General features: G+C 43.5%; 1 protein-coding gene across 1 annotated transcript in view; it reads left to right on the top strand.

The window, feature by feature from the left end:
• Positions 1–19878, top strand: part of CATSPERB (cation channel sperm associated auxiliary subunit beta) — a 97515-nt gene that overhangs the window by 63001 nt on the left and 14636 nt on the right. Inside the window, exons 20-22 of the mRNA XM_029911455.1 lie at positions 479–676; positions 4468–4578; positions 19529–19639. Coding sequence (XP_029767315.1) covers positions 479–676; positions 4468–4578; positions 19529–19639 — 420 coding nt within the window. The remainder of the gene's footprint in view (positions 1–478; positions 677–4467; positions 4579–19528; positions 19640–19878) is intronic.

Below are 19878 nucleotides of genomic sequence, written 5' to 3'. Positions count from 1 at the left end.
GGAAACCTTTATTTAATACTTTACATTTCAAATGCTTTAACTATTTTCTCTTCTGTTTCTGTATTTTTAATAAAAGGTTAAAAAAGATTTGTAATGTGTTTGCCCTGGTACTAAGCAGGCTGAGGTCTCTGTATACCAAATCCTGAACCTTGTTTAAAACTGTTTAATGTTAAACGGTGAGTGGGTCATGTTAACAACTTTGACTTTTTGGCCCCATATATTCCATCGAAATTAATACAAAAGTCTCCAGATAAATGGTATCAAGTCATATAGGTTAAAATTTTTCCCTTTAACTCCACCCAGCCAACCAACCAGAACAAATTATGAAGCACTGCTGTGTCTAATGGTACAGACCATTCCTGAAGAAGACTGTATCAGCTATAGGCCATATCTAGCTTTATTTGCTATGTTCATTGTAATGGTATATTGTATATGTTTTGGATGTACTCATTTATTTTTACCATATGAACTTCCACAGGGTAAATCTTCAATAGCTGTCATTCTCACAAAAGCATCACTTGTTTGTGGTGTGTCAACAATTGTGCTAACACTGAAGAGTGGCTGTTCATACAGTAAATCAATGCACTACATTTCTCCGGTTTCAATCTCTGCCCAGAGTTGGCTGCATGGGGACCCAACAGACCCATATGGTTTCAAACTCTTAAAACAGTTGCCGGTAAGAAAGCTAAATAGTCAGCAAATCTATATCCAAAGGGAGTAATGTTCAGCCTCCCATTTTGTTCCTCCACTTTTGTAGGAGACACTGATTTCACAAGAAAAAGTGGAAGCATGCTTATTTGCACACAAAAGTTGAGGAAGTGAATACATAAACTGGTGACAACATATTTTTGTAGATGATTTAGTTGTGCACAAAAATGTGTGTGTAAAATTAGAGGCCAGGGCTTGAAAGTTGGATCAAAAATTATTATATTTTGTTACACATATGCCATCAGTATTTAGTATGTTTAGGCTAAGTAAATCAAAATGTTTGTAGAGTCCAAGGCCAGAAGGGACCACTGTGATCATCAAGTCTCACCTCCTGTATAACAGGCCATAGAACGCCTCCAAAATAATTACTGATGAATTAGGGCATATATTTTTATAAAACATCCAAATTTGATTTAAAAATTGCCAGTGATGGAGAATTCACCATGACCCTTGGTAAGATGTTCCAATGGTTAATTATTCTCACTTCAAAAACTTCTACACCTTATTTCCATTCTGAATTTGTCTAGCTTCAATGTCGAGCCGTTGAATCATGTTATACCTTTTGTCTGCTAGACTGAAGAGCCCATTTTCAAATATTTATTAACCATGTAGATACTTACAGACTGTGATCAAGTCACCCTTAACCTTCTCTTTGTTAAGCTAAATATATTGAACTCCTTGAATCTACCACTGTAAAGCATGTTTTCTAATCCCTTAATCATTCTCATGGCTCTTCTCTGAACCCTCTCCAATTTATCAATGTCCCTCTTGAATTGTGGACACCAGAACTGGAGACAGTATTCCTGCAGGGGTCACACCAGTGCCAAATACAGAGGTAAAATAACCTCTTTACTCTTACTCGAGATTCCCATGTTTTATGCATACCAGGACTGCATTAGCCTTTTTGGCTACAGCATCGCATTGGGGACACATGTTTGGCTGATTATCTACCATGACCCCAATATATTTTCAGAGTCACTGCTTCCTAGGATAGAGTCCCCCATCTTGTATATCCTACATTCATTGTTCCTAGATGTATACATTCACATTTAGCCATATTAAAACTCATATTTTTTGCTTGCACTCAGTTTGCCACATGATCCAGGTTGCTCTTTATCAGTGAACTGTCCTCTTCGTTATTTACCACTCCCCCAATCTCTGTGTCATCTGCAAATTTTATCAGTGATGATTTTATGTTTTCTTCCAGGTCATTGATAAAAATGTTAAATAGCATAGGGCCAAGAACTGATTCCCCCACTAGAATCAGCCCCATTAGACGTCCATTTGATGATGGTTCCCCATTTACTGTTACATTTTGAGATCTATCAATCCACCAATTTTAAATCCTTTTAATGTGTGCCTTGTTAATTTTATAACATTCTGTTCTTTTTAAACAAAGAATCACATGGTATCATCTCAAATGTTTTGCAGAAATCTAAGTATATTTCATCTACACAATTACCTTTATCAATCAAACTTATAATCTCATTTTTTTTAAAGAGATATCAAATTAGTTTGAAAAGATCTGTTTTCCATAAACCCATGTTGACTGGCATTAATTATATTACCCTCCTTTAATTCTTTATCAGTGAAGTCCTGTATCAGCCACTCCATTATCTTGCCTGGGACTGATGTCAGACTGACAGGCTTATAATTATCCAGGTCATCCCAATTTACCCTTTTTAAATATTGGCATAATGTTAGCTTTCTTCTGCCAATTCCCCAGTGTTCCAAAACTTATTGAAAATCAACATTTACCATCCAGGAAGTTCCCCCGCCAGGACTTTTAAAACTCTTCAGTGCAAGTTGTCTGCTGATTTTAAAATATCTAACTCTAATAGCTGCTGTCTAACATCTTCCTGAGATGCTAGTGGAATGGAAATAGTGTCATTGTTATCATCATCATCATCATATGATATGACAACATCATCTGCTTTTCCCCAAATACTGAACAGAAATATATATTGAATACTTCTGCCTTTTGTGCATTATTATTAATAATTGTATCATTTCCATCTAGTAATGGACTAATACCATTGTTAGGTTTCTTTTTGTTCTTAAGAAGAAGTTTTTTTACTAAAAAAACTTACTTTATTATTGTCTTTAACTCTGCTGGCCATAAATTTCTCCGTGTGTCCCTTGGCTTCCCTTATCAGTTTTCTACAATTCTTAGATTCTGATTTATATTTATTACTATTGACTTCTTTTTTCTTCCGTTTGTTATATATCAGCTGGGAGGAAAAATTTAATCAGAAAAAACAATGATAATTTGGAATTGTCTAAGATATAATATATAATTGTTCTTAAACAATTCCCAATTATCATTGTTTTTTCTGATTAAATTCTTCCTCCCTGCTGATTTGGTTCATAATTATTTTCAGCTTTGTGAAACTGCTCCTTTTCGAGCACAAAGTATTACTGATTTGGACTTTTTTCTGTTGCATATTACAAATATGATCAAGTTATGATCACTTGTACCAAAGTTTCCATTAATTTTTAGTTCTGTAATCAATCCCTGTTTATTTGTCAAGATGAGGGCTAATATAGAATTCCCCCATGTTGGATGCAACATTGTTTGAGTTAAGCAATTGTCATCTATAATATTTAAAAATTCCAAGGATGTTTTAGTACTGGCAGCATGAGACGTCCAGCATGTCACTCAAATTGAAGTTCCCCATGACCTCACAGCTTTTTTCCTGACACTTTGTAGATAGGCACTACAGGAGTAGGTCATCCTGTTCTCTAGTGTGATTTGGTGGTCTGAAGCAGACACCAATTATTATCCTGTCTTGTGCATTATCATCTGTTAGGACATTGATCTCTAAGCATTCAAGAGCATTTTTTTCCAAGTTGTCAGTGACTTGGAAACAGGTAATGCCATTTTTGGCATACAGAACCACTCCCCTCCCCTTTTGCCCACTCAATGTTTTCTAAATAGGTTATAATAATTGCTTTTAACATTCTAATCATAAAAATCCTCTCACTACATGTTAATTCATGATTTCAAGGCTACTACTGTCCTCCAGAATATTTTGTTTTTTTCTCTCAAGATTCCTAAACCCCACAGATACAGGAGCTCTGAAATGGGATTGGAAGCAGGGATGGGGGCAAGACAGAAAACCGAGTTATGATATTATTAACTTGATCATTGAATACCTCTTTCTTAACATTGGTTATCTTATACACATTGCCAATTCATATGATTGAATGGTTCATTTTCTAACATGGCTTTTTAATCATGTGAAATGTTCTAGATCAGACTTAATATTGGACAATTCTGTAATATCTTAATTGTATTTAAGATACAAAATATACAAAACTTTGCATATTGTTAGACCCATATTTCAAACATAGATGCCTAAATAAGACAACCAAATCCCTTACTAGGATCAGCATATAGACATGTCAAATGTGTATGCATATGTGTCAATTTAAACATTCAAATATAGGATCTGAATGTTCCATTTAGATGCCCATGTTTGAAAATTGTGTCCACTTGGTTTATAATTCATTTTATTAAACATTATAATACATATATTTTAAGGAGATAGATACTTTTCCATTTGGGACAACAGTGGACATAGAAATGTGATAAAAAATAAATGAACAGGTCTGTTTTGCATCCTCTATGGTATTAATACCATATACATTTCTTCTGCCAGTTATTCTGACATTAAGAAATTCTTGTATCATCCTTTTGACTATATCTGAATGTGTATTTATTGCATATCCATTTCTCTTCTGTTGTATTATATACAGGTAAACTACAGGCCTCCATCTAAACTGGGAATAGCTGTTCCACTCACTGATAACTTTTATAATGCTGACCCCAGCAAACCTAGAATGAGAGATTATTTTGCTGGATCAAAAGTAAGTCTTCTGTAATCATTTCACTGCTGCTGAATGTTCTGGGATCATGCGTGTTTTCTGAGGCTGTAAGCTAGCTAAGTTGAGGAGGTAAACACGCCACTGACAGCCCAGCCAGCGGGTGGCTGAAAACAATGGCTAAAACAACATGGAAAACCAAGTCTCAGTTCTCGTCCTGTCCCTCAATCCCCACTCCGGAGGCAGTGAGGGATTCAAACGATGAGAGGCTGCAAAGAATCTCAGATGCCAGGTTGCCAAAGGGAAACCTGACAACTCTCTCAGTATGCACTTATAACTGCAGAACACTGACGAATAGGAAGAAAACAAAGAAAGAAGAAGTGGGACCGCTGAAGACGGTAGATGGAGTGGAGATTAAGGATAATCTAGGCATGGCACAATGTCTAAACGAATATTTTGCATCGGTCTTTAATGAGGCTAATGAAGGGCTTAGGAATAGAGGCAGCGTGACAGAGGGGAATAAAGGAGGGGGGGTTGACATTACCGTATCTGAGGTAGAAGCCAAACTCGAACAGCTTAACGGGACTAAATCGGGCGGACCGGATGATCTTCATCCGAGAATATTAAAGGAACTGGCGCGAGAAATTGCAAGCCCGTTAGCGATAATTTTTAATGAATCTGTAAACTCGGGGGTGGTACCGTTGGACTGGAGAATAGCTAATGTGGTTCCTATTTTCAAGAAGGGGAAAAAAAGTGACCCGGGTAACTACAGGCCTGTTAGTTTAACATCTGTAATATGCAAGGTCTTGGAAAAAATTTTGAAGGAGAAAGTAGTTAAGGACCTTGAGGTCAATGGCAATTGGGACAAATTACAACATGGCTTTACGAAAGGGAGATCATGCCAAACCAACCTGATCTCCTTCTTTAAGAAGGTAACAGATTTTTTAGATAAAGGAAATGCGGTGGATCTAATATACCTCGATTTCAGTAAAGCGTTTGATACGGTACCTCATGAGGAATTATTGGTTAAATTGGAAAAGATGGGGATCGATATGAAAATCCAGAGGTGGATAAAGAACTGGTTAAAGGGGAGACTGCAGCAGGTCGTACTGAAAGGTGAACTGTCAGGTTGGAGGGAGATGACCAGTGGAGTTCCTCAAGGTTCAGTTTTGGGTCCGATTTTATTTAATCTATTATTACTGACCTTGGAACCGAATGTAGAAGTGGGCTGATAAAGTTTGTGGATGACACAAAGTTGGGAGGTATTGCCAATTCGGAGAAAGATCGGGATATCCTGCAGGGAGACTTGGATGACCTTGTAAACTGGAGTAATAGTAATAGGATGAAATTTAATAGTGAAAAGTGTAAGGTGATGCATTTAGGGATGACTAACAAGAATTTTAGTTATAAGCTGGGGACGCATCGGTTAGAAGTAACGGAGGAGGAGAAGGACCTCGGAGTCCTGGTTGATCGCAGGATGACTATGAGTCGGCAATGTGACGTGGCCGTGAAAAAAGCTAATGCGGTCTTGGGATGCATTAGGCGAGGTATTTCTAGTAGGGATAAGGAGGTGCTGCTTCCGTTATACAAGGCACTGGTGAGACCTCATTTGGAGTACTGTGTGCAGTTCTGGTCTCCCATGTTTAAAAAGGATGAACTCAAACTGGAACGGGTGCAGAGAAGGGCCACTAGGATGATCCGAGGAATGGAAAACCTGTCGTATGAAAGGAGACTCGAGGAGCTTGGTTTGTTTACCCTAACCAAAAGAAGGCTGAGAGGGGATATGATTGCTCTCTTTAAATATATCAGAGGGATAAATACCAGGGAGGGAGAGGAATTATTTCAGCTCAGTACTAATGTGGACACGAGAACGAATGGATATAAACTGGCCGTCGGGAAGTTTAGGCTTGAAATTAGACGACGGTTTCTAACCGTCAGAGGGGTGAAGTTCTGGAACAGCCTTCCGAGGGAAACGGTGGGGGCGAAAGATCTCTCTGGCTTTAAGATTAAGCTTGATAAATTTATGGAGGGGATGGTTTGATGGGATAACGTGATTTTAGTCAATAGGTCAATAACGTGCCATCGCAGGTAATTAGTATCAATGGTCGATGCGGGTCTGGCTGGAGAATCTTGCCCGCATGCTCGGGGTTCTGCTGATCGCCATATTTGGGGTCGGGAAGGAATTTTCCTCCAGGGTAGATTGGCAAAGGCCCTGGAGGTTTTTTGCCTTCCTCCGCAGCATGGGGCAGGGGTCGCTGGCTGGAGGATTCTCTGCGACTTGAAGTCTTCAGATCATGATTTGGGGACTTCAACAGCTGAGTCAAGGGAGAGAATTATTCCAGGAGTGGGTGGGTCAGCTTTTGTGGCCTGCATCATGCGGGAGGTCAGACTAGATGATCATATTGGTCCCTTCTGACCTTAAAGTCTATGAGTCTATGAGGAATCGATAAACCATCTCATGGAGGAAAAGGCAAAAACAGCCTGCAATGTGCTGGGTGTTTGCGAAACACGATGAAAGAAGGAGATGGAGGTCAGCTGGAGGGATAGAAGCACGGTCATTCTAGGAAAAGGAGAAGGCACGAGGACAGTTGGAGGAGTCGGATTCATCAGAAACAAGGAATGGTCTTCGAAAATTCTCATGCCATTTGAAGTCATCGTGTATCAGGGTGCTTTACCTCCGACTGAACCGAAATAGTACCCTCAAAATCATCCAGATCTATGCTCCCACAAGTGCATGTGAAGATGATGATGTGGAAGGAGGAAACCCTTGTTCAGAGTTCCACATATACAATTGTGATGGAGGGCGAAAAGTTCATAGGAAGGTGCGGTATCAGAGAATGAAACGCGCGAGGAGAATGACTAGCTATATTGACAGAGATGAGGAGAAAGTTCATTGGTAACACCTGGTTCCAAAAGGAGGCCAACAGAAGATGGACCTGGATTGCACCAAACGCAAAGACAAAAAATGAAATCGATTACTTTCTGATGGATAGACGATGCATGGTGCAGGATATTTCAGTAGTGCCATCATTCAATATCGGTAGCGATCATTGCCTACTGAGAGCCAGTCTCATGTTCACTGTGAAGGTGGAGAAAAAGGCGCTGTGTATGGCGAATAGAAGGCACCAACCGGCAGCTTTCGACGAGGCAATCCTGAAGGAAAACATTTCTAGAGAAGATTGGAGCCTCCTGAATGACTGCGATGACGATTATGAGAACTTCAGTAAGAGACTGAAGAGACTCAGCTGAACGTGAAAGACCAAGAAGAGCTAGCGGAAGAATCTCAGAGAATACAAAGACTTTATTGGAGAAGAGGAGAAAAATGAAAAGAAATGGTAGCGACAGGCTCGAGTACTCCCTTCTCTGCAAGCTCATACGAAGTAAGTTGAAGGAAGACTTCGAGAAATTTCTAACCAAAAAGCTCCTAAAGGCTGCTGAAGATCGTAAAAGTCTCAAAAAATGCAAACAGGAATTGGCATTGTACAGATCATCATTATCGGCATTGAAGAACAGGGACGGAGAATCAGTAACCGATCGAACAGAGATGGAGGCAATCTGCAGGGATTTCTATACCCAGCTGTTTGCATCCTGTATAGACATCCCAATGCCATCACTTCAAGAAACCGATTAACACATACTTCCGGTTCTCATTAGCGAAGTCCGTCATACAGTCCATCAAATGACAGAGGGGAAGGCTCCAGGTAAGGAGGGTCTGACAGCAGAAGTGCTTAAGACAGGAGGTCAGGAACTTTGGAAAGCTCTCGCCCAAAGGTTCAGCCGCTACCTGGAAATCCAGATGATACCGTCCAGTTGGAAAGAGTCCAATACCATCTTGCTGCATAAGAAAGGCAATCGAGAAAATCTAAAGAACTATCGCTCGATCTGCCTGCTTTCGCATATCTATAAATTGTTCACTAAAATAATAATAAATCGACTGTCGCAAAACCTGGGTGAACAGCAGCCTAGAGAGCAGGCTGGCTTTTGAAGGAATTATCACACGATAGACCACCTCTTCACTCTAAACCAACTACTAGAGCGTAGAAGGGAATATAAGCTCCCTTTGTGCATTGCCTTCGTGGACAACGAGAAGGCATTCGACAGCTTAGAGACTAACACCGTCTTTGAAGCTCTTTCAGAACAAGGCATCAGTGCGAAATATATCACATTACTAAAGGACGCAAACTCTGGCTGCAACACAGACATACCGCTGTTTGATACTCCCCTCCGAATCCCCATCGAGAAAGGTGTGAAACAAGGAGATACAGTTTCACCAAAATTATTCACAGCCTGTCTTGAATCGGTTTTTCGACGAGCAGACTTGAAAGGTGGGATTAATATCAACGGCGAGCGGCTAAACCATCTCAGGTTCGCAGATGATATAGTGCCGATAACCGAAAATACAGCCCAGCTTGAGAGAATGCTTAAAGAACTGAATGCGAAAAGTAGTCAAGTCGGATTAAAAATGAATCGGTAGAAAACAAAATACATGAGATCAGATGTTCTGCCAAAAACCCAAATAATTCTTGGAGGAGAGCCAAATCCAAGAGGCTGATAAATACGTTTATCTGGGTCAGGAAGTCAACATGCGACACGATCAGAAAGGCGAACTGTCACACAGAAAAAAGCTGGATGGTGCGCATTCAATGACATCAAGGACATCCTCCAAGGAAAGATCAGCAAAACAACTCGTGCGAATCTTTTCAACTCGATCATGCTTCCAGCAATGTTATATGGCAGCAAAATATGGTCGCTGACAAAGATTGAAGAACATCAACTATCTGTCACACAGAGGGTGATGGAACGAACATTTTTGGGCATTTCGCTCCGCGATCACATCCCCAATGAAATAATTAGGCAGCAGTCTGGAGTGCAAGACGTTGTTGTTGAAAGCAGGTTCAGCAAAATGCAATGGGCGGGACATGTGGCCTAATTCAGCGACAATCGATGGCCCGCAGCTATATCCAAGTGGTATCCGCGAGAACAGAAACGGCCACACGGTCAGCCTCCAAAGAGGTGGGATGATTTCCTAAAAAGGAGATATGGACAAGCATGGCAAAGGATGGCCAGAGCAAGAGAAGATTGGAAGACTTATTGTGATTGGCTCAGTTTCAACTGATGAAGGACCGACAGTCTACGCAGTATACTTTGATGGAAACGGCAGTGTACAACTGTGGATTCTGCAACAATAGAGAGGAAGGACAATGGAAACTGACTGGCACTAGAGCTGCTGGAGACTTTTTAAATGGAAAATGTAAATTCCTCAGAAATATCCATTTTGATTAAACTTTTTTTGGGAAGGTTTTTCAGATCCAGGATGGAAGTTCTGGTGAAAAATGAGGTGAGAGTGAATGGAGGAAGAGACCCATCCCAGAGTAGCCAGGTGGTTGCGGCACTCATGTAGGATGTGGTTCAAGTCCCTGCTCTGCCTGCTTTGGAACAGGGGCTTGAACATGGGATTCCCACATCCCATGTGAGTGCCCAACTAGTGGTCTATTGGATATTGTAGGGTGGGAGTGGGGGTCTCTCTCTCTCTCTCTCTCTCATTAACTTGAAGACAGGTCTGGCCAATTTCACAGCTTCTATTCAATGGTGAGCAGAAGTGAAACTGACAAGGATCATATTTATTTCAATAGCCGCTACCAGACCTTCCAGCATTCCCAGCTTCACTGCAGTGGGGGATTCTAGGGGAATATATTTTGTTTTGGAAACACTATGCTCTTCTTCAAGTGGTTGCAGAGATGTATTCCACTCAGGTGTGCATGTGCCCAGCACGCCAAAAAGGGAGAACTTTGCTTAGCAGTACCTGTCAGGTGGCACAAGCACCCTCATACCTCCTTTTGGTCCTTCTCAAGGTTATATAAGGGTGACACTGCCCCAGCTCTCCTCAGGTCCTTCTCAATCCCCACAGCTTGAGTCATAGCATTCAGCATGGTCACATTTTGGTGTGTCAGTGGCTTTCTCTGTGAATGCCTATAAATAGTTATAGATGGTGGTAGTAGTAGTAGTCTTACTATTTAGTTAATTAGTGTGATGCTGGTAGCACTGGTGCCAGCTCTTGCCAAGGCTGTAGGTGTCAGCTGAGCACTGACAAATTCATAGCTGGAATCCAGACCAACTCGCGTGTATGTTAGTATTATTCAAGACCGGTATTAAATTTGTACAAATGTGTTTAGACTCTAAAATGCTTGTTAATTGCTTCATGCATTAATCTTGTAATGTCTGTATCCCATGCTATAAAGTAGGGCTGTCTATTAATCACAGTTAACTCACGCGATTAACTCAAAAAAATTAATCACGATTAATTTTTTTGAGTTAAATCACACTGTTAAAGAATAGAATACCAATTGAAATGTATTTAATATTTTTGGATGTTTTTCCACATTTTCAAATATATTGATTTCAAGTACAACACAGTATACAAAGTTGACAGTGCTCACTTTATATTATTTTTTATTACAAATATTTGCACTGTAAAAATGGCAAACGAAAGAAATTGTATTTTTCAGTTCACCTCATACAAGTACCATAGTGCAATCTCTTTATCGTGAAAGTGCAACTTACACATGTTGATTTCTTTTTGTTACATAACTACACTCAAAAATAAAACAATGCAAAACTTTAAAGCCTACAAGTCCACTCAGTCCTACTTCTTGTTCAGCCAATTACTCAGACAAACAAGTTTGTTTACATTTATGGGAGATAATGCTGCAACACTCTGATACAGAAACTACAGAACCCAAACTACCAAAAAAGAAAATCAACCTTCTGCTGGTGGCATCTGACTCAGATGATGAAAATGAACTTGCTTTGGTCTGCACTGCTTTGGGTGGTTATTTCTTTTAGGGCTAACCCAAGTTGTTCCTAGGATGTCTCTGCTTTTGTTTCCTAGCTCCAATCCTGGGAGAGTTCAAACAGGAAAGTAAAGAAAAATTTCCTGTTAGCTATCTTTCCTTCTTCCATGGGCTTATCGGACACCTTCAGATTTGCTCTGCCTCTCTGTCTCTGGCTCTCCTTTAATACAAGCATTCAGCTGTGGTGATTTCTTCTGCAGCCTCAGGACTGCCTGAACTGATTTCAGATTGTGCGCTGTTGCCAGTGCTGCCTTCAGCACTGCTTAAAAATCAGTGTGCAGAGGCAAAATCAGTTCCTTTTACTGGTACAAAGAGATCCCTTTGGCACTGATGGCAATGTTGCCTTGTGCACTTTCAGTGCAGACCAGATCTACAGGTTCAATACTAACATTTGTTCCAGTGCCAACTGTCTGTGCAGCCTCAGTATCCCTACTGGTACTCAAAGCGCTGGTTACCATACCATCTTTAATACCAATGTGGCCCACGTTTTGAACCGCAGTCAAGTATGGGCGCTTGCTGACTCCACCAGGGCTGGCTCCTCTGTTGTCATCAGACTATTTCGAAGATTCCTTGCGTTCGAGCTCAAGGTCATCTACTGCCTCTCTCTGTCCTTCCAAGTACCAATCTTGAAAGTCTTTGAGGCCTCCAGGGAATCACTATCGTTACCAGAACCAGCACCATTCCCACAGTAGTGGTAGGGGCTGGGGGCCCATGTGGTTCCCCTGAGTTCCCATCAGACTCCACTTCAAGTTGTTTATAATGTCTTTCTCTTGTTTTCCCTTTTTAAGCTCCTCCTCTCCAGGCACAGCAAGCCTTACAGGTGTGCCTAGTTAGTGCTGAACAAGCCCAGAAGAGCTCATTAGTCTCCTCTCTATTGCAGTGAGGGTGAACTTTGGGATGCTTCTCAATCTTCAAAGACCCAATCCTCTGCTCATTGCAGAGCAAGATCATTGAACCCTCCTATTGTCTCACTTCCCGACCCTGCTAGACTGGAGACTCATACTCATTGCTCCCTCTAAGCTATTACAGTCTGAACCAGTATTGCAGGAGCAAGCTTTGCTACAGGAGATTCCACTGGCTCTTCTTCCTTCCTCATCTTCCTCACTGGATGATTCCACAATGTTGGATTTGTCTTCTTCTGTTACTCAAGACTGTAAGTCTTATCAAGTCTTATCTGCTGAGGCGAATGACTACAGCCTTGGGCATTTAGGGTATGTCTACACTACGAGGGTAGTTCGATTTCACTTAAATCGAATATGTGGAATCGATATTACAAAGTCGAACTTGTGTGTCCACACTAAGGACAGTAATTCGACTGTGTGAGTCCACACTAACGGGGCAAGCGTCGACATTGGAAGCGGTGCACTGTGGGCAGCTATCCCACAGTTCCCGCAATCCCCGCTGCCCATTGGAATTCTGGGTCGAGCCGCCAATGCCTTCTGGGTAAAAAAATGTGTCGAGGGTGCTTTTGGGTAACTGTCGTCATCCGTCCGTCACTACCGCCCTCCCTCCCTCCCTCCATCCTTGAAAGCGCCGGCGGGAAATCAGTTCGTGCACTTTTCTGATCTGTGACAGCGCGGACGCCACAGCACTGCGAGCATGGATCCCGCTGCTACCATCGCTGCAGTTGTGGCCGTTCTCAACGCCTCGCAGCTTATCATACACCTTTCCCTGAGGCAGATGCAGAGAAATGAGGAGAGGAGGCTACGGCACCGCCATGAGGGCCTGAAGTCGAAGAGTAGCACAGAGCTGTCAGAAACCACGAGACCCAGCGCCCAGGACATCACGGTTGCAATGGGTCATGTTGATGCTGTGGAACGGCGATTCTGGGCCCGGGAAACAAGCACGGACTGGTGGGACCGCATAGTGCTGCAGGTCTGGGATGAATCCCAGTGGCTGCGAAACTTTCGCATGCGGAAGGGGACTTTCCTTGAACTTTGTGAGTTGCTGTCCCCTGCCCTGAAGCGCAATGACACCCGGATGCGAGCAGCCCTGACTGTCCAGAAGCGAGTGGCCATAGCCCTCTGGAAGCTTGCAACGCCGGACAGCTACCGGTCAGTCGCGAACCACTTTGGTGTGGGCAAATCTACCGTGGGGGTTGTTGTGATGCAAGTAGCCAACGCAATCGTTGAGCTACTGCTCTCAAAGGTAGTGACCCTGGGAAACGTGGAGGTCATCATAGATGGCTTCGCCGCGATGGGATTCCCAAACTGTGGTGGGGCTATAGATGGGACTCACATCCCTATCCTGGGACCGGACCACCAGGCCAGCCAGTACATCAACCGAAAGGGCTACTTTTCAATGGTGCTGCAAGCACTGGTGGCCCATAGGGGACGTTTTACGAACATCAACGTCGGATGGCCGGGCAAGGTTCATGACGCTCGCGTGTTCAGGAACTCTGGTCTGTTTAGATGGCTGCAGGAAGGTATTTACTTCCCGGACCACAAAATAACTCTTGGGGATGTGGAGATGCCTACAGTGATCCTCGGGGACCCAGCCTACCCGCTAATGCCCTGGCTCATGAAGCCCTATACTGGCGCCCTGGACACAGAAAAAGAACTGTTCAACTACCGGCTGAGCAAGTGCAGAATGGTGGTGGAGTGTGCTTTTGGCCGTCTCAAGGGGAGATGGAGAAGCTTACTGACTCGCTGTGATCTCAGCGAAACCAATATCCCCATTGTTATTGCAGCTTGCTGTGTGCTCCACAATCTCTGTGAGAGCAAGGGGGAGACCTTTATGGCGGGGTGGGAGGTTGAGGCAAATAGCCTGGCTTCTGATTACGCACAGCCAGACAGCCGGGCGATTAGAAGATCCCAGCGGGACGTGCTGTGCATCCGGGAGGCTTTGAAAGCTAGTTTCCTCAGTGAGCAGGGTAACCTGTGACTATTAACTTTGTTTAAAGAGAAGCTGAACCTGCCCCCGTTTCTTTACCCAGTTTATGTTGACTATCCTCTCCAGCTACATACCCCCTTCACCCCCTTCCCAAAAAATAAAATCTGTTCTGTTTTGTTGTTAATGAACACCGTTGTCTTTATTACTGTTTTCGCGGGAATGTTTTAAACCGGGGACGCAGACTGTGGCGGGGGGCGGGTTTAGTGTTGTGATGCAAATGATGCTTCTAAACTCCCGGAATGACAGGCTCCGCACTGGTGGACTGGTTGTCTCAACGGAGCCTGCCAGCACTCCTGGGCAGGACTGCGTGTATGTGTCGGATATGTGACTTTCTGGCAGGGGGAGGAGGTTACAGATCCCCTGCTGCGTGGCTCTGTGATCCAGGATAAGGACCGCTGCATAAGATCTGTAACTGCCCTCCCCCGCCACAAAGTCACAGAGCTCTCCCCCCCCCCCACAGAACATGAAAACCACCTCCCAGACTGAGCAGGGCAAGTAGTGACTGCACTGTGTATGTGTCCTGATGCTGGACCTGCCCCCGCCTCTGTACCCTGCTAAAGGTGACTGTCCTGTCCAATTACCAAGTCCCTTCCCCCCCTTCAGACAGACTCTCCTCCCAAAGAAAATCATGGAAACAGTAATTAACAGAAACGAATATTTTATTATGAACCACACATGAAACGAGGGGTGGTGAAACTTGGACGGGGGCTTGTGTGAGGTGGGTAGGAAAGGACTTTTCAAATTTTGGGGAATGAGAGCCCAACAGTGCTAGAGCAGTCTGCACTGGTTGACTGAAAGTTTTAACGGCCCTTGCCGCCCCTCCTTCTTTGGACTTTGGGTGAGGGGGGTGTGGGACTTGGTGGCGGGGGAGGGCGGTTAGAGATAGACCGCAGCGGGGCTCTGTCCTCCTGCCTCCGGTCTTGCAGAACATCAACAAGGCGCCGGAGCGTGTCCGTTTGCTCCCTCATTAGTCCAAGCAGCGTTTGAGTCGCCTGTTGGTCTTCCTGACGCCACCTCTCCTCCCGTTCCATGATTGCTCGGTGCATTTCGGACAAGTTCTCCCTCCACTGTGTCTGCTGGGCTGCCTGTGCTCGGGTGCAGGACATTAGTTCTGAGAACATGTCCTCACGCGTCTTCTTCTTCCTCCGCCTAATCTGCGCTAGCCTCTGTGAGTGTGATGCCAGGCTGGGTTGGGAGACAGTCGCAGATGTGTCTGTGGGAATGGGAAAAAGGGAGTGAATTCCTGAGACAGATAAATGAAGTTGTGAACAAAGAACATAGTCTTTCTCTGTGAACAAGACCATGCACTGCACCTCTCACATGCGCACTCAGGACAAGGTCGAATTTTCGGACCTCGCCTTCAGTGCCTGGGGTCTTGCAGCGGCGATCTGAGAAGCGGGGCAGGACACCTCAACTTGTGTAGCAGGCAAACATGGTAAGCCGTAGACTTGTGGCTGCTTAAAACTTTAATAGTAGCACTGGCCTCCTTTCACATTGAAAGCAAAGCCAGTCTCTGCTGCCAGCAATCCGGCAAGCATGAACTCTGCCCCTGTCCCACCCCCTTGCGGCTCTCCCAGGGAAAGATCCCTGTATGTTGCCCCTCTCCCGCCTCCACCGCGTCGCTGTAAAGCAGTCCCAATACTAACATTCCCCTCCCTAATTCAAAGCAGGGCATCATGAGCGACATCACCCTGATGAGGATCTCGGACAGCGAGAAGGAACGCATGCTTAGGGAAAGCATGCAAAAACCAGGGCCGTATGCCGCCATGCTTTGCCGTGCAATGATCCCTGAGTATTTGATTGTCTCCTGGCAAGGAAACGTCTCGTACCATGGAGGACCCAATAAAATCGCTCTCCCCAGGAACCTGATGACCAGGCTTGAACATTACCTGCAGGAGACCTATGTTGAGATCTCACATGAGGATTTCGTCTCTATCCCCGGACATATAGACCGGATTTTGGTGTAGCTGCACTGGCAGGGACTAAAGAGTGGAGCGTCTTGGGCAGCATAATCATGAAAAACCGGACATTGTTAGATTTCTTTTAAATAGTTGGGACTAAAAATTTTAAGGCAAAGAAATCATGAAAAACCCATTGTTAATATTATAAATATTCCAGTTCTGTTAAAAATAAAAGTTTAGATGTTTAAATCACTTCAGGAAAAACCCATTGTTAATATTTTAAATATTCCAGTTCTGTTACAAATAAAAGTTTAGATGTTTAAAGCACTTACTGCTTGATCCTTCCCCTGATTCTGTGTCCGGGGTAACGGCTGGGGACGGTTGGTAGGGGATCTCGGTAAGGGTGATGAAGAGCTCTTGGCTGTCGGGGAAATCAGCGGTGCAAGCGCTGTCGACTGCCTCGTCCTCCTCATCTCCTTCCTCATCTTCCCCGTCCGCTAACATGTCCGACGAGGAACCGGCCGCGGACAATATCCCATCCTCAGAATCCACGGTCACGGGTGGGGTAGTGGTGGCGGCCGCACCTAGGATGGAATGCAGTGCCTGGTAGAAACGGGATGTGTGGGGCTGGGATCCGGAGCGTCCGTTTGCCTCTTTGGTTTTTTGTTAGCCTTGTCTCAGCTCCTTGATTTTCACGCGGCACTGCGTTGCATCCCGGCTGTATCCTCTCTCTGCCATGGCTTTAGAGATCTTCTCGTAGATCTTTGCATTCCTTCTTTTGGAGCGCAGCTCTGAAAGCACGGACTCATCGCCCCACACAGCGATGAGATCCAAGACTTCCCGATCAGTCCATGCTGGGGCCCTCTTTCTAGTCTGCGATTGCACGGCCATCTCTGCTGGAGAGCTCTGCATCGTTACCAGTGCTGCTGAGCTCGCCACGATGTCCAAACAGGAAATGAGATTCAAACTGCCCAGACAGGAAAGGGAATTCAAATTTTCCCGGGGCTTTTCCTGTGTGGCTGGTCAGAGCATCCGAGCTCTGACCGCTGTCCAGAGCGTCAACAGAGTGGTGCACTGTGGGATAGCTCCCGGAGCTATTACCGTCGATTTCCATCCACACCTAGCCTAATTCGATATGGCCATTTCGAATTTAGCGCTACTCCTCTCGTTGGGGAGGAGTACAGAAGTCGAATTTAAGAGAGCTCTATGTCGAACTAAATAGCTTTGTGGTGTGGACGGGTGCAGAGTTAATTCGATGTAACGGCGCCAAATTCGACATAAAAGCCTAGTGTAGACTAGGCCTTAGACAGAGTTTGTTCAGGAGAATACCCATAAGTTGGTGGACATTCTCCAACCATTAGCTGCAGGAGCTCTCCCTGTAAATGAAGCTCTTTTGAAACACACAAAGCATATGGATAAGCAATACTATATCCCTATGCAAAGCTTTGAGAGTTTCTACTCCCATTCCATCCCAAACTCTCTCCTCATAATGGCTGCAAATGGGAAGTTGAGACAAGAGAGATTCAAGCTGACGCCTGAAGATAAGGCGACTAAAGGGTTAGATTTAATGGGAAGGAATATTTATTCTACCTTGTCATTACAGATGCACATTGGTAATCAGCAGGCACTGTTATTGAAATATGATTTCCTAAATTGGAACGCCATGTCTAAATTTATAGATAAATTGCCAGAAAACTCCAGAGTTCAAAACTGGCTGGCTTTACAAGAACCAGGATCCAGTCTTTCATGAAAACACCCCAGCTCCACAAGATATTTCCTCAGTGAATGGATCCAGAGTGCCTCTTCCTATTCTGTGTTATACTGAAACTGTCTTTTGTCCCTACTCATAGGCAATGTGATCCCCTGTCTGTTGTAATGTTCCTTTTTTACATCTCGCTGGTTTCAATTGTTTACCATTGTCTCTGATAGTTTTCCATTGGTAGCCTTGCTCCATCCCAAAATTAGATAGTTGCCTTGCATCACTGGCTAGCCAGGGAGGGGTGACAACTCCCGCCTGTTCGAATGTGCCACCACCAAGATATATTTTTATCCCTTGGTAACTAACTTCACTCCAAGACCATACTTTCCATGTAGTTACATTTTCCCTTAAATATTACCCATACATACTCAATGATTATAGGCCTTGTTACAAGCTATCTGTCGATGCCTTACAGGTTACCCCTATGGATAAATACTCTTCAAGACATGTGTTTGGAGTAGTGAGTTTGTCAGGCCTGAGACGAGAGTTGTTTTCAAAGAAGAGAGGATCCTTTGCCAAGGGGCCTTTGTGTCTCAATGGACCACATCTTCACAAGAAACCAAGCGGCTTCAGTCACGTTTGTCAGTGACGTTTCCATATTGGACATTTGCTGGGTCACTACCTGGTCTTTTGTGCATACCTTTACCAAACACTATACTACACTATTATGACTGCATCTAGGCTGGATACAAATTTTGGAAAGTCAGTTCTACAGTTGCTGTTTAAATAGCCTCTGAGTCCCACCCCCTTCTATTACTGCTTGTGAGTCACATGAGCAGAATACATGTCTGCAACCACTTGAAGAAGAAAAAACGGTTAGTTACTTGACTGTAATTGTTGTTCTTTGAGATGCGGATGCAGATATGTATTCCATGGCATATTCTCTATCCCTTCCAGTGCGAAGGAACTGAGGAGGGTCAGGGAAGTTCCACCCTTAAATAGCTTTGGGTGGGACCAGAAAAAAAGGCATGAGGGCACATGCACAAAGTTCTCTGTCTTCAGCACGCTGGGCATGTGCACATCTGAGTGGAGTGCACATCTGAGTGGAATACACATCTGCCCCCACATCTAGAAAAACAATAGTTATGGCACAGGTAAGTAACTCATTTTTTCAATGTTTCTGAAATAAAATATCATGGGATTTCAGTTTTGGGGAAATTTTGGCTTTTTGTTTTAGTATAGAAAAAAAAATTCCCCCCAAACTCAAAAACATTCACAAAATTGAAATTCAGCTTCCTGAACAGCTCTAGTTTATATAATGTAACATAAAAGTCAAAATGATACGGTCAAGATTCAATTAAGCATTAATTAAATATTTTTGGAATATTGCATCTCATTTCAAAAGCACATGAAATGGAACCATATTTTGCAACCTCAGAATTTCCCACAGAATGGAAATTCTGAATTTTGACCTTCTCTAATACCCAGATTGGTCTTTAGCAAATCACACATTTACATTTTAAATCTCTCTGATAAATGCAGATTAAATAATTGCATTTGTTTACTCATGTTCTTTCTTTTAAAAAAAATAATCTTGTTTTCAGAATTTAGGTAGGAAAGTGAGGTAAACTGTTTTTATGTCCTTTCTACAGAATTCTGGAGCCTATAAGCAGTGTGCTAACAAGTCAACTCGAGCAGAATGTAACTGCGATGACAACAAGAAACTTTCCTTTTTTGTTGCTTTCTCAGATTGCAAGGAGAAGGTGAGAACTGTAACAAGACAAGCTTGAAAATAAATTTTTATTAAGACTGAATTCTGCTCTTAGCTATGTCTAGTCAACTCTCCTGACTTGAGTAAGAATTTAAACCGGGGCAAAAAATCTGACTCTGAAGGAGACATCCCAGCTCATCATTCTAGGTATGTGAGTGTGGAAGAGTTGACTCACTGTTAACACTCCCTCTCCTAGCTGGGCATGATGTAGCAGCTCTTTCTGCTCTAGTG

Source organism: Terrapene carolina, unplaced genomic scaffold, assembly GCF_002925995.2.
Source record: "Terrapene carolina triunguis isolate 2854851 unplaced genomic scaffold, T_m_triunguis-2.0 Scaffold96, whole genome shotgun sequence".
Taxonomy (NCBI): Eukaryota; Metazoa; Chordata; order Testudines; family Emydidae; genus Terrapene; species Terrapene triunguis.
Note: the sequence above shows the minus strand (reverse complement) of the source record. Positions and strands in the feature narration are given on the sequence as shown.